This window comes from Hoplias malabaricus, chromosome 8, assembly GCF_029633855.1.
Source record: "Hoplias malabaricus isolate fHopMal1 chromosome 8, fHopMal1.hap1, whole genome shotgun sequence".
NCBI lineage: Eukaryota > Metazoa > Chordata > Actinopteri > Characiformes > Erythrinidae > Hoplias > Hoplias malabaricus.
In genome coordinates this window covers 34,411,538-34,430,907 of record NC_089807.1, presented here as the reverse complement: position 1 = coordinate 34,430,907, position 19,370 = coordinate 34,411,538, and the positions used below count along the sequence as shown (strand labels likewise).

The following is a 19,370-nucleotide window of genomic DNA, read 5'->3' as shown; positions in this document are numbered from 1 at the left end:
ATTTGAACCTTTTTTTTTTTTGTTGTTTTCAGCCGGTGCTGGTGCAGGACATGACTGAGTTTAAGAGAAGTCTGCCTCTCTTCCCACTCGCTAAACCTCACATCAACTTCATGGCTGCCAAGCTGTAAGTGGCACTAGCTACAGTGCTTCATGGGATTGGCTGAGACACGCAGCACAACATTATCCTGAGTTTTGGATGGAGCAACTAACACCGTTTTCTGACTGTGGGAGTGGGCTGAGTGTGTTTGGTGTGTTTGGGTGTGTGTGTGTAATCTAGCAGAGCCACAGCAGTGGTAATTCACCATGTTAGCAGTGCTCTACATCATAGCTCAGTCACAGAGGAGCTGCGTAAAGTCACTTCACTTAGGATGTCAGTTGTGCAATGAGTAAACACACATTGTGAAGACTGTTTTAGAACATACAAAATTCATATTTCCCTAATCAGGAATATTTCATGTAGTTGTTGTGTCCACCACAGAGACATTTTTACTTAATGCTTGGTCACAATGAAAGGTTTAATCTTTAATTTCCTACATGCTGGAAAGAAATATTTTTTTTGTCTGCCTGATGGAGAAATATTTTGGCTATTAATGCCATTTTTATATTTACCCAGAACTTGATAAATGCATTGATGTCACTTTTTTTTTTTTAACCTTTTGTGTGCAGTTTAAATGCTGACAACTTTCAGTAGAATAAGAAGGGTGTCTTCAGGAGCTGAGCTCTTCTCAAATGCAGGGACATATATATATCATAAGGTGTGAGGTTTGCTTTTCTGTTCTATATTTATTACATTTTACACATGTAAACAAATCAGTGTCAGTTGTTTGCTTTCAGGTCATGGGGCACATTTCATTTACCTAAGCTTTGTGAAGGCAGAGGCATCGTATAAATGGTTTTGCTACTTAGCTAGAAGGTAGGTGCTGAAAATTACCAGATGGTAATGCTAGAATAGATGTCAGATGTACTCTAGAGGCTTACATGAAAATGACTGGAAAGGCTGGTATTTTGATACTGGGTTGAAGGGTGTTGAATTTATTACACCGTTCAAACTGCATGCAGTCAGGAAAAAGTGGCATCAATGGATTCCTTTGACTTTGAGTAAACAGGGATAAGTACTTAATCATTAGCCCATTCACCCAAAAATGTATCACTCAAAAGCTTGTGCAGCAAATTGTCAACAAATAGTTTGCGCTGACAATACTTTGGCCTTAAGAAAGAAATATTTTAATCTATAATCAGGTTTTTGAAATCTGACATTTTATTTTAACCAGTTACATGCTGGATTGCTTTGGAGGAGCTGTTTTAGGCTACTGAATAGACGGGCATGAACTTCACTTTTACCAGATTGCTTTCTTAAGGATGACATTGGCCTGCTTAAGGTGGCTCCATTATGGTTTTTAATTTGCGGTTGAAGGAGAACTATAATAAATGATTTTTAAATATAATTTTCATTTGTTATTTTTGTTGCAACTTTTTCCCAAGGTCTTGAAATCATAGAAAAAAAAGCTAACCATTTCTCCTCGCTTCTCAGTTTTATCTGTACTAATGTCGTCTTTTGTGTATTTGGAGGCTGGTCAGTCACAGGCTGTAAATTATTGGCTTAGTCTGACCGAGGCCGCATTTTAAATTTGAGCCTTCCGAACCAAATCTGTTTTTATTTTATTTTTGTTTTTAGATGATGCTTACTGGACTCGATCATTAAGCAGGCTCAGAAATCAACATGGGTGTCCATGTACTGCCCTTTAATACGGTTGAATTGGTGGTTGGGGGGGTGGGGTTGCAATGTTGCTGGACAACTAAAGTCTTAATGTAAATATGCATCTGACTTTTTACAAGCAATAATGTCACAGTACCTGTTGCTCGTGTCTTAAATTCTTAATTGCGATGGGGATCTGCTGGAGTTTTTCCTGGACTCTGGAGCAGGTTCTGCATGTGCTATGAAGTCTAATCAGGCCAGTGATGTTAAGAAACACTGCTAAATATACGAGCACGTTGGTTAAGCATAGAGTCACATGACCCTCGTGACCTTATCTCTCAGGTCTAGACTAGCCTTGCCAAGCCAAACCATTTCAGACTTTTTTTTTTCCTTTTTGATTCTTACGAGTATCAGCTTTGTTTTGATCTCCTGGACATTCTCAGGCTTGTTCAATCAACTGTAATGCTGCATTTTCTCAAAAGTCACAAAATAACTGTACTGTCACTGACATTTGTAGTTGTATGACAGGATGGTTTCTGTTTAGTATATCACAAAATTTATCAGTACTTATGACTTTCCTGTGCTACTCTTACATAACTATGTGCAGCATTTTAAGATGTTAAACCACTATGATGTAGAAACTCAGGCATCTCACTTTTCCTGTCCCCAAAGATGTACCACTTCACCCTAATGCAGGTACAAGATTCTGTGGCTCCAGAAATGGTGCACATTCTGAGGAGAGGCACTCGCGTTTAGAGGGAAATCCTACTATCTTCTTATTTATAGATTTTTTTGCATAATTGAATTACGGTGTTAACTGTTTTTCAGAGGGGATTGATATGAAATGATAGTTACCAAGGGTTGTGACGTCTTATCCACAACCAGTCTAGTCTATGGTGGCAAAATAGTGCTAATTTAAGAGGAAAAACTTTATCTAACACCAAATTTCCCTGTAAATCTCCATCATAAATATACATTTGGAAAAGGTATGCTTTAGATTAAAAACCTTGTCTCATAACTGCTATAACATTTCAGGCATTAGGCAGCATATTTATTACCTTTTATAAAAAAAATATAAATAATTACACTGACTCAATGCCTTTTGTCTAGTTCAAAGCTTTTCACATCAAATCACTCTGAAAGACTGCTTTCATCAAGTTAGTTATGCTAATGGAGAAATCATGAAAAACTGCTTTCCGTTTGCCTTTCATTATGTGGAATAACATGTTTGCAATGTCTTGTTTGCGCCTTGCTCCTCATGTCTGTAGAACCTTAACAGAAGCAGTGTTTTAAATTAACACCAAGTTTCTAAAGAGAACTCTCCATTGCTGGAAGGATCCAGGTTTGGTCTGCAGTGTGAATCTGGAAGAGAAGCATGATTTTTAAGCTGTTTCTAAACGCAGCTGATAAGTATTTGCCAGTAGATACTCGTGTAATGTCTGAATTCCCTTCCCCAAGCATTTATAGCTGAGAAAATAAAACGGTATCACTTGGTCAGGGAAAAGTGATTCAATCAGGCTCAAATCCATCGACCGGTGGTGTTTGACGTAAATATATGGTACTGGTGCGTGATAGAGATTGTCTTTTAATATGATTAAAATGAATTAAATTAACCCTGGGTTCCTTGTTTTTAAAAGGGTTTTACTGGGCTTTGTATTCTTAACCAATTTGAAGATAATATTCATCATCAGTGCATCCTTACTGTTGAAGCTGGGTGGCCAGACAAGTATGCGGTAATACATTGTTGAGGGTTACAAATCCAGTTTAGAAAAGCAGTAGTACTAGGGTAGACCCTATGATGCTGAAAAAGCCCGTAAGACAGAAGTCAAGCATTGGAAAAATACATTTATTCACAAATCAAACATAACTGTAAATTCCAACATCTCTATTTACAATGCATACATTTATACAGCAATTGTTTGTTTGGCATAATAGATTCCACTTGAAGACCCTTGAGCGATTATTTCATAGAATATTGAGAATGAAATGTGTATAAAACTACTGAATGGGTCTGAGTTCAGTAAAAGGGTGCGTGGGGAGAGGGGTTAGTTTTATTAAGGGTCTGGTGCTTTTATAGATGCCTTACATTTAAAAAAAATTAAAATGTATACAATCAGCATTATAGACTGATCAAACCCCCCTCCCAAAAAAAATGGTGTCATTGGCATGCTATTTTTACACAATAACAAAACAAGAAAAAGGAAATCTTTATACTTATGTAATACACTGATGGTTACATGTCCCTTTCCTCTGGTACGATCATATCACAGATGCACAAATGTTAGTAGTGATCACATGGAAAATTTTAATCCAGAAATCATCAGTTGAAATTACCCACTCACCTCAGTTGGCACATCTGGCATGTTTCACCATTGTCACAATGCTTTCACAGCTTTTGGCAAAATACCCTATATAAGCCACATATCCTGGTCATTTTGTGCCACATTACACATTCCTCTAGTGAAGAACCAAACTGTTCTACAGCAATTCAGCAGTGACCTCTTCACCACCTTTAAAAAAACAAGAGGCCATTTCAGCAGTAATCAACAGAATTGGATCGGACTAGACACTTCCAGTTCAGTGAGGAGTGTCCTGAAGCATGGCGCATCTACAAATCATAGGGAAGGTTGAGAGGGTGCTACAAACTCACCCACAACTGCTGTCCACACGCTGCCGGTGATTTTTGATTGAGTCATCCCCCCCAACGTTGTGATGCAATGAGAGAGCAATCCTGATGGCTTTTTTTTTTTTTTCTTTAAGATCATGCTTAAAATAGCTGAAATGTTAGTGCTAGCCTTAAGCTGTTACTTCTAAGTAACATGAAATCTGACTAGAACAGCAAAGAAGTTAATTAAAATGTCTTTTTGGGGGTAGTCTTCCACCTGTGATTACGAATTAAAGACGACAACCCTTAGAGGACCATCAGCCTTAAGCTATACACCCAGTGCTGGTTATTAAACGCGTTCAACCCCACACATTTGATAATCACAGATAAAGAATAAGGCTATAAAGCTAATACACTCATCAGGAGCTATCACCACCATTGTATATGATTGACATATTCACCTCAGCACTCAGCAGTTCCTATTTCAAGGTCTGGGGCCAAGTTTCTGAACAGATACTAAAACCAGTCACAGATTAAAATTATCCATTGTTAGTGTAAATCTGTGAGAGATTTGGCTTAATACATGTCCAGGAACTTAGGTGGACATTCTTAGTATTTAGGGAATATGAATAAATGCTTTCAGAAATTTAGTTATACAGCAGTCAGTGATTCATTAATAAAGTCTAAACACCACTTCCAGTCTTAATTTCAAAGTAATAAAAAAACAGTCATTTATTCACATAAAACTGAGTTACATGTATTCCACTCGGTTAAAAATACCACAACCTATAAAATACAGAACAGAAGGAACCTCTCCCAGCTCTAATTGCTGGATAACTGAAGAGAATGTGTCTGAATCACAAATGAGATCGGGGAGGGAGGGAAGAGGGAAAACAAGAAAGAAAAAAAAAAAAAAATCACATTCTTAGGGACAAAACATTATCAGCTTCTGTAGACTACATGGTGTGCTATCAGTGTGGTGCACCACCCATCACTCAGACAACTCCTACTAGCTTCAAATACATACTCTTAAATTATGGTTACCAGGATCAAGCTGATCCCAGCAGCAGCGAGCAGTATTGACTCTGTAGCTCACAAGCACACAGAGGAGATGGTGCATGTGGCATGGAGGTATTGGTGATTTTTTTCAGTCTGTAAGGGGGCTCGGTTGACTCACTCTGCTCTACTCAGGCTTCCTCCTGCTCAGGGAAGTTGAGAATCTTACGATGGGCCTGCCGGAGGTACTGCTGCTGTTTGAAGTACACCTTAAATGCCCCTTTAATTGCCACAAATGCAATCCCACCCTGTACAGACAGAACATGTTATGAGTCATTTTGTTTTCTTCTGTGCATGACATTCATAAGACGAATACTTATTTTAGAAAAATCACAAAGGAAATATTCTTACTTTAGGACATTTGCTAATGTAGGTTTTTAGAGAAGTTACTGTAATCTGAGATCACAATCTTGAGTCTACTTCACTACACAGCCTGTAACTCTTGTTTAGGAGGTCATTGCTTTGAAATGGCGATGGTGTGCTTACCAGGATGGTCCGCTGCAGGTTGGAGTTGACACTACTGAACATGAGTTTGCCCACGATAGTGGCGATTGTGGGGAAGACCAGGGCTCCACACAGGATACGAGTAGCAGACACATGATCAGCCAATGGACTCGCCTCAGCAGGGATTCTGGGCACTGGACAACCAATCCCTACAATAAAGAAGGAAAAAGTCTTTAAAGCAGCAATTTTACACATGTTTTTCCAGAAACATCTGGGATGATTTGGTCCTAACACCACAAGGATCAAATGACACAGCACTTCACCTTCCCGTCTAAACAACCATGCTGGGAATGACCCGTTTCAGCACCTGTTCCTTTAAATGACAATGAGCCACGGCTAAGTTCAGCGTGAGGAGTCTGGTTCTCTTCTGTTATTTTTTCCTTCCACTCAACAATTTGACATCTCCATACAATTTGTTATGCTCTGTTTAACAGTTTTTCTGATTTGCGCACTCACATAACCACAGGTCCAGCGCTGTAATTAGAGATAATCAGATGAGGCAATGGGACAATCCTACAATGTCTGCATGCTGCACAAAATCACTATAGCTCTTTTAATTGAACGTGTTCAGACTGGAGCAGACCACATGACGACGGACAGTTGTTTTATTTCAGTGTTAGTGTTGGTAGGAGCTCTACATCACCAAATTAATGTGTAAATGCACTGAAAAGTCTTTCATATGTTCCCTTTAAATTTCAGAACATCTGGCATGAAATACTCGCACGTAAAAAGCCTAACTAACTAAAAACTAATTCAAATAATATTAAAATAGTTTTATTTATATTAAAAATCTAATTATATTTAAAAAATGAAAACTGTAGTGTTTGGGATCCAGAATTAATCATCCATCATCTCATGAGTAGTTATGTGGCTCACTGCACATGTTCCAAAATCTAGCGTAAAGCCTTCACAGATCTTCCCACAACTCGAGATACCTTTAATTTCAGGAGAAAGCGCCCTACAGTTCCCAAGTGACACTGACCTGGGAAGATGCTGTTGAGGATCTGCAGCTTGTTGGAATACTTCCTCCAGAGGCGAAGTACATAATCCTCCCAACGGATCATCTTGCCTAGAATTAGCATGACAGGGATAGTGGGCAAGCCAATGAGTAGAAACAGGGGGTCAGCCCTCTCCATCACATCCAAGCCCTCCTTATGTCCCACCACCTGCCATAAAAAAAAATAAAACACACCACCAACCACATTACATCACTTCTACCGGTTTACCAGTAACACTTAAATTAAAGGCAGCATTGATGTGTATACCTAAAAGTGCCTTTCCTGACAACTGAAATTAACCTACTGAAACGTGTAGAAGCTTATTTCAAAATTAATTAACCAGCAAAGGCTGCTTTAAGGGCATTTTATATCAGAAAGTGGTGGAAAAATTATGGCTAAACCTATATAGATATTTACAAAGCCTTATTCCAATAAGCTAAGTGTCATGTGAGGCTTATGTAGGTGCCATAATGCAGAAAAACAAACACATTTGACATGTGCAACCCTAGCATTCTTCTCACAGTTTTTGCCATTTTATTGATTGAGAAATATAGTAATGTAGTTGTGGATAAACAGATAAATCTTGCAATTCTTTTAAGATTTATTTGCACAGATTTTTTTTTGTTCCGTCTTTCTGCTGACATTCTGGGCAAAGCTGCTGTCAACAACACAAAGGAGATTAATCTCTCAGGCAGTACGTGCACCACAGTTTTGAATTTAAAGATGGAGTGTGTGTGCATGACTGTGACTAGGTGTAGGCATCTTCCCACCTGCATGACTGTGACGGCTCCGTATGTGACTGCAGTCCAGTAGATGGAGCCCACCATGATTCCAGCTGCAGCAAATGGACAAGCCTTGGAAATGAGCCTATCCGCCAGATCCAGCACATAGACCACTGGCCCTGTGGCGATACAGACATACATGTAAACTGCATATTTTAATATATATATACAGTTACAAACCATTTAATGTGATGTATTTAAAAACAAGATGGGGACATAGTTAGGACCACTAAGTGGACAGAGTGGGCTTAAAAATAATATGGAAGGAATAGTCTGAGGACAAGATAATGTATAGAGAAAAGTGCTAGTAAAATAACAGGATATTGACTAGAGTCTGCCTCTCCAGCAGGGGGCAGCAAATAGCCCTTTGGCACAGTTATTTCTGCTGGGGCATGCTAAGGTTTCTCTTTCCTTATATTAGCGAGTAAGGTGTTTTCCTAGCTCCAATGGCAATGACCAATTCACTCAAACCTCATTTCAGCAAGATATTGGGTAACAGTGCAGGGAGCAACAAAATCACAAAGCACTGAGTTTGAGAACCCTGTTCTACAATTGAAACCTTGTACTACGATAAAGAGCAGCTATAGCGCTATTAGTCGAAAAAGCAAGGTAGTGTGCCTGTACAGGGCAAGTAGTGTGTGTAGGTCTACATGCCCGTGAATTTTCAAACACTCCACTGTACTTTATTATTGATGGCACAGTTCAAATCCTAAGGAAGGACAGTCAGATGCTGTGCAGTAATTTAGCATTAAAGGTTCTTTTTATAATGCTACTGAAGAAAAACTTGTTTACAATGTTTACTACTGTGGGGAACTGCAGTTCTCTCTCGGTGGTTTATGTTCAAAAACTCGTGTCTTTTAAGGTAGAATGGAAGGTCTGAGGAGAAAAACGACTGTTGTTTGTATTAGTTGTTATTCTAGGGTGACCAGATCTGAGATGGAGAAAAAGAGGACACGTCTCGGGGGGTGATGAGCTCTCGCCCCTCGTTGCCGGTGTATGCTTAGCTGAATCTGTGTGCGCTTTTAGGTCCTTTACACCTTTATTACACATGGGAAAACATGGGAGTTTCTTTTTTAACTTACATTTACGTTTCGGCACAGCTGCTCGAGATGAGGGTAGGTACATGAGCTTTTGATGACGTTAACAAAAACTACTGACGTGCAGACTGACCAATTAAATGTTTACAGAGAAGGTTATCGACCAATAACGGTAGCTCTACAGTCAGACCGTCCAATCAGAAGGCTTTAGAATACTTCACCACGGCCCCTTCTCACTCAAGCGAACCAATCGGAGTAGAGGAGGGCGGGACTAGTTTGTGAACGAAACGCTTCTCCAAGTTCTATGTAAGCTCTAGAAAAACTAAATCAAGGACGTTTGTGAAATTCCGCCCGGACATTTTTTGAGTCTAAAAAAGAGGACATGTCCGGGTAAAAGAGGACGTCTGGTCACCCTAACTTTCATGCAGTTAGCAGTTACAAGGTAAATAATTTGAAAGAGCAAAAATAAGTCAATATTTCCCATGTAAGGAGCAGGAATACAGTAATAAATCTTCTCTTTTCATGATTTGTAACGTATCGGTGTCTCATAGCCGTGTCTCGAAGCCTAGCCTGACTGACTGAGCACTTCCGCCCTTTTTTTTTTAAATAATTAAATATAAAAATCTCGTTTACTGAGTTTACCCCTGACCCTGGGGCTTTGTAAACACAGACTAGTTTACGGCCCTCAAACTAACTGGACAGCTAGCAAATAGTGAGGAAACCTCTTCTGGATTTTCTTTTTAAGTTTTAAATGTTTTTCATATAAAGATTTATAAAGTTTAAAGAAACTTCAATTAATGTAAATGAACAGTCTCCTGTGTGTCCCTGACCCAGACCACTATGATCTTGCTCATTAATTATTAAATTAAATGGTGATAAATCACAAAAACTTACATCGTGTTGTTAATGGCACTGTGATTGAGAATCCCTGACGTGAAAATTTAAAAAAAAGTTGAAAGATAAAAGGTTTTGCAGCTTTTAAGAGTATTTTATTGCTCATGTTGTACTTTGCAGAACTTCAATAATGACCTTAGAACTACTTGAGACATTTGTTTACATACTCCCTGTGTGGTCATTCAATTATTAAGACATTCATTGTGCTTTAAAGCTTTGGGCAATGAGGAAATACATGTTTCCTTCTACACACACGGAAACGCTCCTAATGGAAGAGTACTAAAAAAGGAAACAGAAAACAATGATTTTGCTGTGTGCAATGCTTGTTTCCCACGTTTCCATTGGCAAATTATTTCAAAACATGCAGCTCATTGACTGTCAATGTCACGTCCTTAATTTTCTGAATAATGAGACGTAGCCAAGGCTCTTACAGATGGTAACCTATATCTTGCACCTTCCTCTTCCTACTCTCTGGGAACCTTTCTGGCTCATGTTCCAGAAGGGCTCAGGAGGATATCATGCAATATTTACAGCAGGCAACCTGATTTCCTTCTCTCAGGTCCATCCACATACTATTAATAACATTTCAACAGGCCTCTAAAGAATAAGGTGCCTGCACTGAGCTCTAGACTTCTCCAAGCAGACGAGAGTCTTAACATCGGCTGGAAAAAAGGGTGTGGAGTAACTGTAAAGACAGTCAAATGAGAGTGGTATCAGTTTATTCTGTTATTTATATTTATTTCTATTGGATTTTGTGTTTATTTTACCTTTAAGAAAGCATATGTACACTTAAAACTGATTAAAAACTAATAAGAAATAAGTTCTTCTCATGTTTGTTTTATTAAAACAAGTTTGAGGTCCACAAACCTGGATTAAGAAGTTTCATGTGTTTTAGGGATCAGACTTCAATATCACATGATAGTGACCCAAAAATGTTCACACAGCCACACAAGACCACATTTACCTGCTGTATGAACATAGCCTAGGGGATACCCCAGGAAGAGCTGGAAGAAGCAGCTGATAATAGGACCAGAGACACGTTATTTACATGTCCTACAGACACAACAACCACCCTGAATTGGACTACGCATCAGATGACATGAGACATAATGCGAATTCCCAAAGGTCCGTTTTTAAATCTTAACTGCTGAGCCTAAGACGTCAGGTTTGAATGATGATAGAGCAAGCTCAGACCTTTTTTTCCTCCTTCTCTTTAAAAAGCAGATTGCATGGCACTGTCACCATGGCACCCCGGGCTGGCAAAGTAAGAATAGAGCACGAACACCCTGATGAGCAGTTGTGCACTTCCTCTCAGTTTAATTCATATTCTCTTATCCACCGTTTCCTGTTTTCTCCAACCACAAGACGACAACTTCGCCCCAACACAGGAAAACTTACATCACTACTTTAAAAAAATAAAAATAAAAAGAATTTTTATAAAATACTTTTAACAGCACTATCCATAGTCCTGCATGCTATTCCCAGCATCAACCACAGCTCCAAGCCAGAATAAGAACTTATCATAATGAAATGATTAATTATGAGTGTATACCAGAAGTGGTTAAACAACCAGACCACTGTCATGTGAAGCCTGCACTTAATATTTATATGCAGGCACTATAACTGGAGTATTATGAAAGCATGTAATTCAAATGTCACAACAGCTAAAGGAGACACTTCTAAAAAGATCCCAGCAAATGTTTCCTTGTAAATGCAACATTGTGTGCATTCGCAGGTTTGAGAGTGAGTAAACAAACTTCGGTTAGGACTCAAATAGGGACAGAAGACAAATATGGACACAGCACTGAAATATACACACAGGTTGGATGTGTCTATAACAAGTAACAAGGCCTGTGTCCCCCATAAAATCACTATATATAATACATATATACACACAAACACACACACACCACAGATTTTAATTCTCTAAGTACTCCTGGGCTCGTGGGCCATGCATTTTGCCATCCTCCGTGGAGTCACTTTGCGAGGCCAGGCTTTAAACTCTACCCGTGTGTGCCAAGCCTATCGATTCCTGGCTGGAACATCCATCCATCTGACGCCCTGATGACCGTGTCGCAATCTCTTCCGCTTTCTCCCTGCCTAAGCACTACAGACTGGCAGCACTGAAGCGGTGTGGGAGGAGGAGGTCATCCTTAATAGCTATTGGCAAAAGAAAAAAAAGCTGAGACGTTCACTTCCTCTACCGGCAACAGATCCCATAATTAAGATAATGACAAAAACGGGTGCAAATCCAGTGCAACCCTACTCGCAGTCATGATGGGAAAAGAATTTCCCGGAGCCCTGCAGTGAAGTGAAGCCGGGGGGGTGGGGGGGCGGGGGGGCATGGACAAGGTCTTGCTGTGCCCGGTGGTGGTCAGTGCCAACATGGCACGCTTCAAATAACAACCTGACTGCCATCTTCTCTTCAGTATTACATAAAAACTAATCCAAAACATGGTTAAAAGACATGAATCGGACACTTTTTTCAGTGTCATATTCTTCCCTACTTATAAGAAGGAAGGAAAAAAAAGAAAAGAAGGGAAAACACCTGGTGCACCGCAGTTATCTACTCCCCTGTGAAGAAAAGGTCATTTTCCAGGTGTTCATTCTTGTATGCCCTGACCGCTGTTCTTATTGGCAGGCTCCAGGGAAGGGGACTTGGTAGGGTGCATGGTTATCGTGTGGCTGTGGAAAGCTAAACAATTGCTGGAGCATAAAGATCCCATGCCTGAGCCAAGCGTGATGAATCAGTAACATAAATGTAGTGTCAGTAATACGCAAATGTTACATCAGTGGTTTTACAGTGCCCCCTCTGTCAGAAATGTCTGAATTGTTATGCATGCTCGCTGCTGAATACTCCAAATTAACTCTTCTCAGTGCAGAATCCCCATGAGTATGAAATGCAATCACTGCACTATGTCCCAATATATTTATCCATGCATGATGAATGCAACCTCAACCTAGATTCACCAAATTCAACTGGGCGCAGGTTTAGGAAATTGTCTCTTGTACTGCCACAAGCAATTTTGGTTTATGTTCTACAATATAAAACTAAGGTTGTATTAGGTGTCACTTGATGGTAAAGTTTAAACTAAAATAACAAGGAGGTAATAATTCATTCATTCATTATCTGTAAGCACTTATCCAGTTCAGGGTCGCGGTGGGTCCAGAGCCTACCTGGAATCATTGGGCGCAAGGCGGGAATACAATCTGGAGGGGGCGCCAATCCTTCACAGGGCAGCACACACACTCACACCTACAGACAGTTACCCGGAGCGGGAATCGAACCCACATCAGGTAATCAACAACTCTAAATTTATAAACAACTATCTTGTCGTTTTTGTGGAAATATTCGCTGCAGAGACCAAACTGAGGTCCCTTTTTAAGAGGTGTTTTTATTTGATATAGTTTCTAGAGCACAAAAGGAGAATGTGTTTGAATACAATGTTAAATCATTTAAGGTGGAACTTGATGCTAATGTTGGTGGCAGAATGGTATCAAGCCCTGTTTAGGTTAGAAGGAATCTCAGAACTTCTTCAGAATTTAAGGTGGCGAGTGGAAAGTATGCAAATATAATTATAGTGCCACTTAAGGTGGAACAGAGCACTGTACCATTAGTTTGTAAATCTGTCCAGAGTGTGACGTCTTGTTTTGTCGTAAGTGTAAAACCCCCTAAATACTAGGTAGAAACATACAGCATTTATTAACTCAACTGGTCTTACAGACATTGTGACTGTTGCATGCAGTGTACCTGCAGTCATTTACCACAATCAGTCAGTATAAATGCACTGGGAATCCTAAGAGCTGAACATTAATAAATGCTGACGGTGTTAGGGCCTGCCGCCCCTCACCCCTCATGCACGCACTCTGTGGGCTGATGGGTAAGGTCAGCTCTGTCTGCTGATTGCATGGGTGCTGTCCAACTGCTGGATTATTTTTAGATCAAAGTTTTAGGTGATTCATCAGATCCAGGCTAGCAATGAACTAGATGAGCGTTCCCCTGCAGTGGCCTGACTGACCTTAACTGACACAAACACAAATGATTTTCCAGACAAACCCTGAGGGCTCTGTGGAGCTATTTTTTGTGAGTAAGCAGGAGGTGGAAGATAGAACTCCCCAGCATCCTTCTCTCAGTGGACAAATGTTCATTAGTCTGTCTTTATACATAACGCATTACAGGCAAACTGCCTAACTGTATTCAGACTAAAATCATAAAACTGGGAGGAAAAAAAGCACAAATCTTAATACATTTTAGATCAATTGGGGAATGTGTGCAAACAGAAAAAAATGAAATATACTGAATGTCAGCATCACCACAGATATTCTATATCTGCAGGTGGCTGTACAGATGATTACGGAAATTTGCAGAGGCTAGGTCTACATCTGTTTGCATTACCATGAAGAAATGATCATTTAAGATTCTGAATACAATATACATAGGGCAGAAATATATGCACTACAGCCCTGCCTCACCTATATCAGCTTAAGCGTTCCCTTCCAAAATGAAGTGTACGTTTGCTGCGATGCCTACCTTTAAAAAGGCAGGTTTGTACACCAACAATATTGTGTCACATTGAGCTAATGTCAAACTGGCCCTTTCCTCTGGCCATTTTCTAGCAACCTGCTCCTTATTTCATCAAATAAATCAAGTCATAAACCAGATATTCATTTTCAGGTAACTCAGCGAGACTTTGTTTGATAAGAAATAGTTTAACAGATTGGGAGAGTTCAGTTCTCAGAAAAAGAGACAAAGGTGGCCTTCCCTTGTACTCATTCTGTCCCTCTCTCCCTTCCACCACCTTCACATTTTTTTTTCCATGAAAGTGAATGGAGAACACATGCAGTGCAATTTTACAGCTGGCCTAGTCATAGATGCAAAGTTCATCTCTATTCATCCATTGTCCATGAATAAACCAGTGTGAGACAGGCAGACGCTGACAAAGACAAGCTGATGATAAAGAAGGAGAATGAAATTGTGAGGAAATGCAAGCTGCTAAGCTAATACAACTTGACATAGTCTAAGCAATTTAACAGAAAACTTGAAAGTGTGTCTCTAGATCACAAGGGGACAAGAGAGAGAATACTCCCCCAAGCAGACCAGTTTAGTACAGGGATTATTAGAATCAGGGACAATATTCAGAAGGCTCACTGCAGAATAAAATCCCCAGCATGGCTTTGCAGGAATATGGGGAATTAACATATGTCATGTTAGAGGATGTTCCTCACAAACACCAGCAGATGACTTCAGAAATAAGAACTGGAATTAAAAGATTAAACGTTAAAATTCAGATTTAGAAAAAAGCTTGAACCTCAAACAAACACGTTTAACTCAACTGGGGCTGTTACAAATAATTGGATAAACATTTCTCAAATAAAAAATATAATAATAGAAATCGCATTGATTAATATTCTATACATTAGGTTTTCCACTCCGAGGCTAGCCTTAGTCCCAGTCTGGCCAACATAAGGCCAGTTTCCTAAGCTCAGATAAAGTCTAATGTTACAATAAATGGCACTATTCCATTGCATTACTCAACAAATGTACCTGAACTCTATATTATCACGGTTCGCAGCTAGGTGAATAGGTACTAAACCGTGATGTGTAAACCTTGCAGAGTGCTGACTAGCCAGAGAGAGCAGTCATTCTACATGAGGCAATGCAGACATTCAACAAAAATTTGTAAATCCTACACGCTACAGATTTCTATCCAACTCTAGCTTGTAAAATTACGCTGTGGTCATTTGAAGAGGTGAAAACATTCCTTAAGTTGGTGGCCGATGAGAGACTACAGCGTGAGCTGGATGGTGCAGAAAGGAACGGGAATACTACACTCGTGGGTCTGAATGGAGCTGTGTTAAGTCGCAAAACACAAAACCAACACGTGAACACACAACAAGTAAACATCACCGTTACCGTTGTTGTGGTTTCCAAAGCCAGAGGTTCCGGTTAGAGAAGGTGTTTTGCAGTGTCTCAGGCCACATTTCAGTGGAGTGGAGCTATGCTAATGGGAAACCAACCAGGTACCATGGACCAAAAAGTAGAGTCGAGCAGGTACACACTTACACATGATGGTTCTTTAGCAAAGAAAATGGGTTTATATAAATCCCTGAACACGTCAAAATATAACTCTGCATAATTAAAGGGTTCTTTGTACAGTTCTTTACTATTTAGCACCTTATAGAAAAGGGTTAAGGATTCTATATAGAACCACTATCTTAACTAAAGAACCTTGAAAAAGCATCATATTTAAGAGTGTACCATTGATTGGAAAAGCACCAAAAAAAAATAAAAAATCATCAATAAATGTTGCAAGTTAGTCGAAGTTTAGGCTTAATATGTCCACAAAACCAATCCACTGTATACCAAGAGTGAGAACAACTGCTTGTATGCTCTAGATGGCACATAAACCAACCAAACAGACATCTACACTCTTGAAAATACAGGTGCTACAAAAGGTTCTTTGAGCAATGCCATAGAACAACCACTTTTGGTTCCATAAAAACATTTTTATTTAAGAAATATACGTGAAGAAACTTTTAAAGGTTTTAAACCCCATCCCTCTTAAGGTTCTTTACCAATTAAAGCATATCAGCAAAAATAGTCCTTCTATGGAATCTCTCAAAAAACCTGTTGTAGCACCTGGAGTGTGTTTGAATGTAGAGAACCCCCCCAAACCCCCCTTCACAGATAAACGTCACACACATTGTCCACATGAAAAATGAACACAGCACTCACTGGACCAGGTCATCTTTCATTACTCCCAAAGTCCAAATCTGATACTTGCAGTAAACATTAAGGCAAGTTTCATGAGGAACAACGTCCTAATCTAAGAATCAACCCCATGTATTGTCTACGTCTATACAGTCTACACACTCATCACTCTACTTGTATCATTATAAATGTCTATGACATAGAAATTGCAAAGATTTCTAAGGGCCAACGTAGCCCTTGTGCTTGCCAAATGGTCTGGCAGTAAGGATTTGGAGCTTGTCATCATGGTTCATGCCTTCACAGTTGGTCAGTCCTGTATCCAACAGGTTCACAAAAAGTGCGTGGCAGTTCAATGACCCAAGTACAGACTTTCCACAGTCCAGTAATCTTACGTTTAACATAAAACATTTCATTGTTTCACAAAACAGGAACCCAAATCTAAAAAGTCAGCAAGCAAGTCACGATTAAAAGAGAGAGGATAAAACGCAGTGACAGAAGGGGCACTGTCTCTAGTATGCTGAGGAGTCCAGTGTGGCAGATATAGAACACTAAGACTGGCAGCACAGCAAGTCTCTATAAATACCCCAGTGCCCTGTTTACCACCACCAGCAGAAGCAAACCGAGCACAAAATAGCACCTGCCTTTGTTGCCCATGGATTACTTTGACAGCAACTTACCAGCTACTCCAAAACACACAACAAAACCAACCGATAATGGTAGCTTATCTAAAGTATTCTTCCTGTTTTTCTTTTAAAACTATTAGCTGATAAAGCCAACCCAGAGAGAGGTTGTATACAGGGTAGGCTTATGAAAGTGCTGACAGGTTTACTGCTCGTCTGATATGTAGCAGAGACCCTTTTGAGTCTCTGTCAGCAAGGCTCTACCAACAACAAGAAATGACTTTAAAAACACATTTCTAGGAAGCTTCCTTTTTCCTCTCCATATCATTCCAAGTTCAACTGTTCGTCATTCTTTTCAACTGTTAAAAAAACATGTCACTGTTTTAAAACCTGTTCATTATTAGTTATTAACTATGTTCTTAATACATCAATAATAATTAGTAATCAGTTATAGCATATAAACTGAAAGGGCCACAGTGACCCGTTTTTTGCCAAATCGTGAACCCACATTCATCTACAACTGTTGCCAGATAGTGATCTTTCTTTGTCTTCTCCATAAGTCAGTATGAAGCCTATTGGCTTCATTACACATTTGTTAATACTTTTAACCATTTAATGAAATGATGATAATGTGGTGTGTACATTAACATGTCTAAATGTTACTTAATTCACACACTCAAGTCTTGTCTTATTATTAATAATATTTTCAGTAAGTTCTTTGACACTTTCAGTATTTGACAAAAGGGTGGTCACTGTCGTACTTCTTATCTCTATGTTACAAATGGTTATTGACGACATTTAAGGAGTTTACAACCTTAATACTAATTACAAACATTTATAGGTCTAGTCGGATTGTAAAGTTGTACCCGAAAGACTTTAAAAGTGCCATCAAAGCAGTATTGTAAGTTTACTGAACGTGACACTTCTCAAGATGTTACTAATAAAACCTTGGCCAAAAAATTTTAAAGGTTAAAGATTAAGGACATTCCATGTTTCTATTGAGTGAATAAGAAAGTTTAACACTGCAAAAAAGTAGTTAAACAGAAGAATAACAGCCATTTCCAGCTCCAATATCTCCTCTTCATTTGGAACATTTTTAAACTGTTTAAATTTGTGTGTGTGCCATTCCTTTCCAGATAAATTCCTGGATAATGTCAAATTATTTGAGGGCAACACAGTACTTTACACAAAAGCCTAGGTTTTACCTGGCAACAGCAAACACATTATGATGACGACGCCTGGTACAGTATGGTATCACATCTTAAGATTATTTTAAAAATAAGGACAAGGATTTCCTACATGTTAGAAAACCAAACACTAATCCAGAAGTGTCTGCAATTATTCAGTGTACTATCGTACGTTATTTTTTGTTTTACCTTCTGGACTGACAACAGATGTATTTGTGTAAGAAATCTATTCATTAAATACACTGCTCTTTGGATTCTGTTCTTTTTTCTGTTTGCTGTGTAAAAGTCTGCCCCAATGTTCAACATACCAAGCTTGGGGAAGACAATGAGGTACTCTGCATTGCACTGAGGACAGGCCACACGAGCCGTACTGTTGCCCCGCTGCTTTTCGTCTACCCAGCGTTGCAGGCAGGCCTGGTGCACCCACTTTGTGGAGCCACGGCACCTGCATGGCCGAACCCACTCTGCTGTGCGGTCGTCCTCATCTGTGGCAAAACACACCCAACAACTCCTGCAAAGCCAAAGGACAGAAAGGAAGGTGAGGTGACATTAAAAAAAAGAATAAATACAACTTTAAGTTAAAATATTTTCATAGTACAGCAGTTATAGCTCAGGCACTGATTACACAGATTTTGATTCAAATCTAGTTTTTCTCATTTAAAAAATTATGATGTTTTAAATTTGTTTAATGTAGTTTCTTCATAACAAGCATAAAACACTACTATTAGTACTGATGTCTTAGTAGGTAGCTAGGTAATTCCCAATTCCACCTGACGGTGGAACTAGAAGGTTTGAAATATATAGCTGTGGAATAAGACGCTGAATTAAGTTTTATATCAGAGTTGGGTGATAATATTTAATTGTTGAACACTAATAAAAGTGCATGATGCCCTAAATTTACCTAAAGTCCTCCTATCACTGCAAACTGGTGCAGAGCTATTTTAAGAGCATGGCTAGTAGTCTGGGAATTAGACACTTCTCTTTGTGTGTGTTCTGATGACGTATCCGGCTCTTCCTGTTCAATAGAGGAAGATTCAATCATTACACTGTGCAATGTGCACAGTCTGGTAAAGCTTGCACAAGGTGGCCTTCATGTACATGTTTATTTTGTGCATGAACATCATATCCTGGATGAACTGGTGGGACTTAAGCCTAATCTCAACATCACCCTCTAGCTGATGCATTTAAACACCAATTCAATACAGAATTAGAGTTGGAATTCCACTGGCAACGTGAATGAAACCTGTTTTCAGATAATCACGGTTATTCACACTAAACT

General features: G+C 39.3%; 2 protein-coding genes across 4 annotated transcripts in view; one reads left to right on the top strand and one right to left on the bottom strand.

Annotated features, from left to right (window-relative positions):
• ide (insulin-degrading enzyme) overlaps positions 1–3,289 on the top strand; it is a 35,457-nt gene extending 32,168 nt beyond the window's left edge. For both annotated transcript variants that reach the window (XM_066678656.1, XM_066678657.1), the window contains exon 26: positions 33–3,289. In XM_066678656.1, the coding sequence (XP_066534753.1) occupies positions 33–128 (96 nt within the window). In that variant the 3' untranslated portion in view covers positions 129–3,289. The remainder of the gene's footprint in view (positions 1–32) is intronic.
• Positions 3,290–3,504: 215 nt separating this feature from the next.
• Positions 3,505–19,370, bottom strand: part of marchf5 (membrane-associated ring finger (C3HC4) 5) — a 37,240-nt gene continuing 21,374 nt past the window's right edge. The window contains exons 2-7 of one of the 2 annotated variants that reach the window (XM_066678664.1): positions 18,400–18,602; positions 7,630–7,760; positions 6,844–7,027; positions 5,844–6,010; positions 5,479–5,605; positions 3,516–4,206 (exon numbers count right to left, since the gene is read on the bottom strand). In XM_066678664.1, coding sequence (XP_066534761.1) covers positions 5,489–5,605; positions 5,844–6,010; positions 6,844–7,027; positions 7,630–7,760; positions 18,400–18,602 — 802 coding nt within the window. In that variant the 3' untranslated portion in view covers positions 3,516–4,206; positions 5,479–5,488. Of the gene's footprint in view, positions 5,606–5,843; positions 6,011–6,843; positions 7,028–7,629; positions 7,761–18,399; positions 18,603–19,370 lie in introns of both variants that reach the window. The other variant, XM_066678663.1, reaches the window with a different exon arrangement.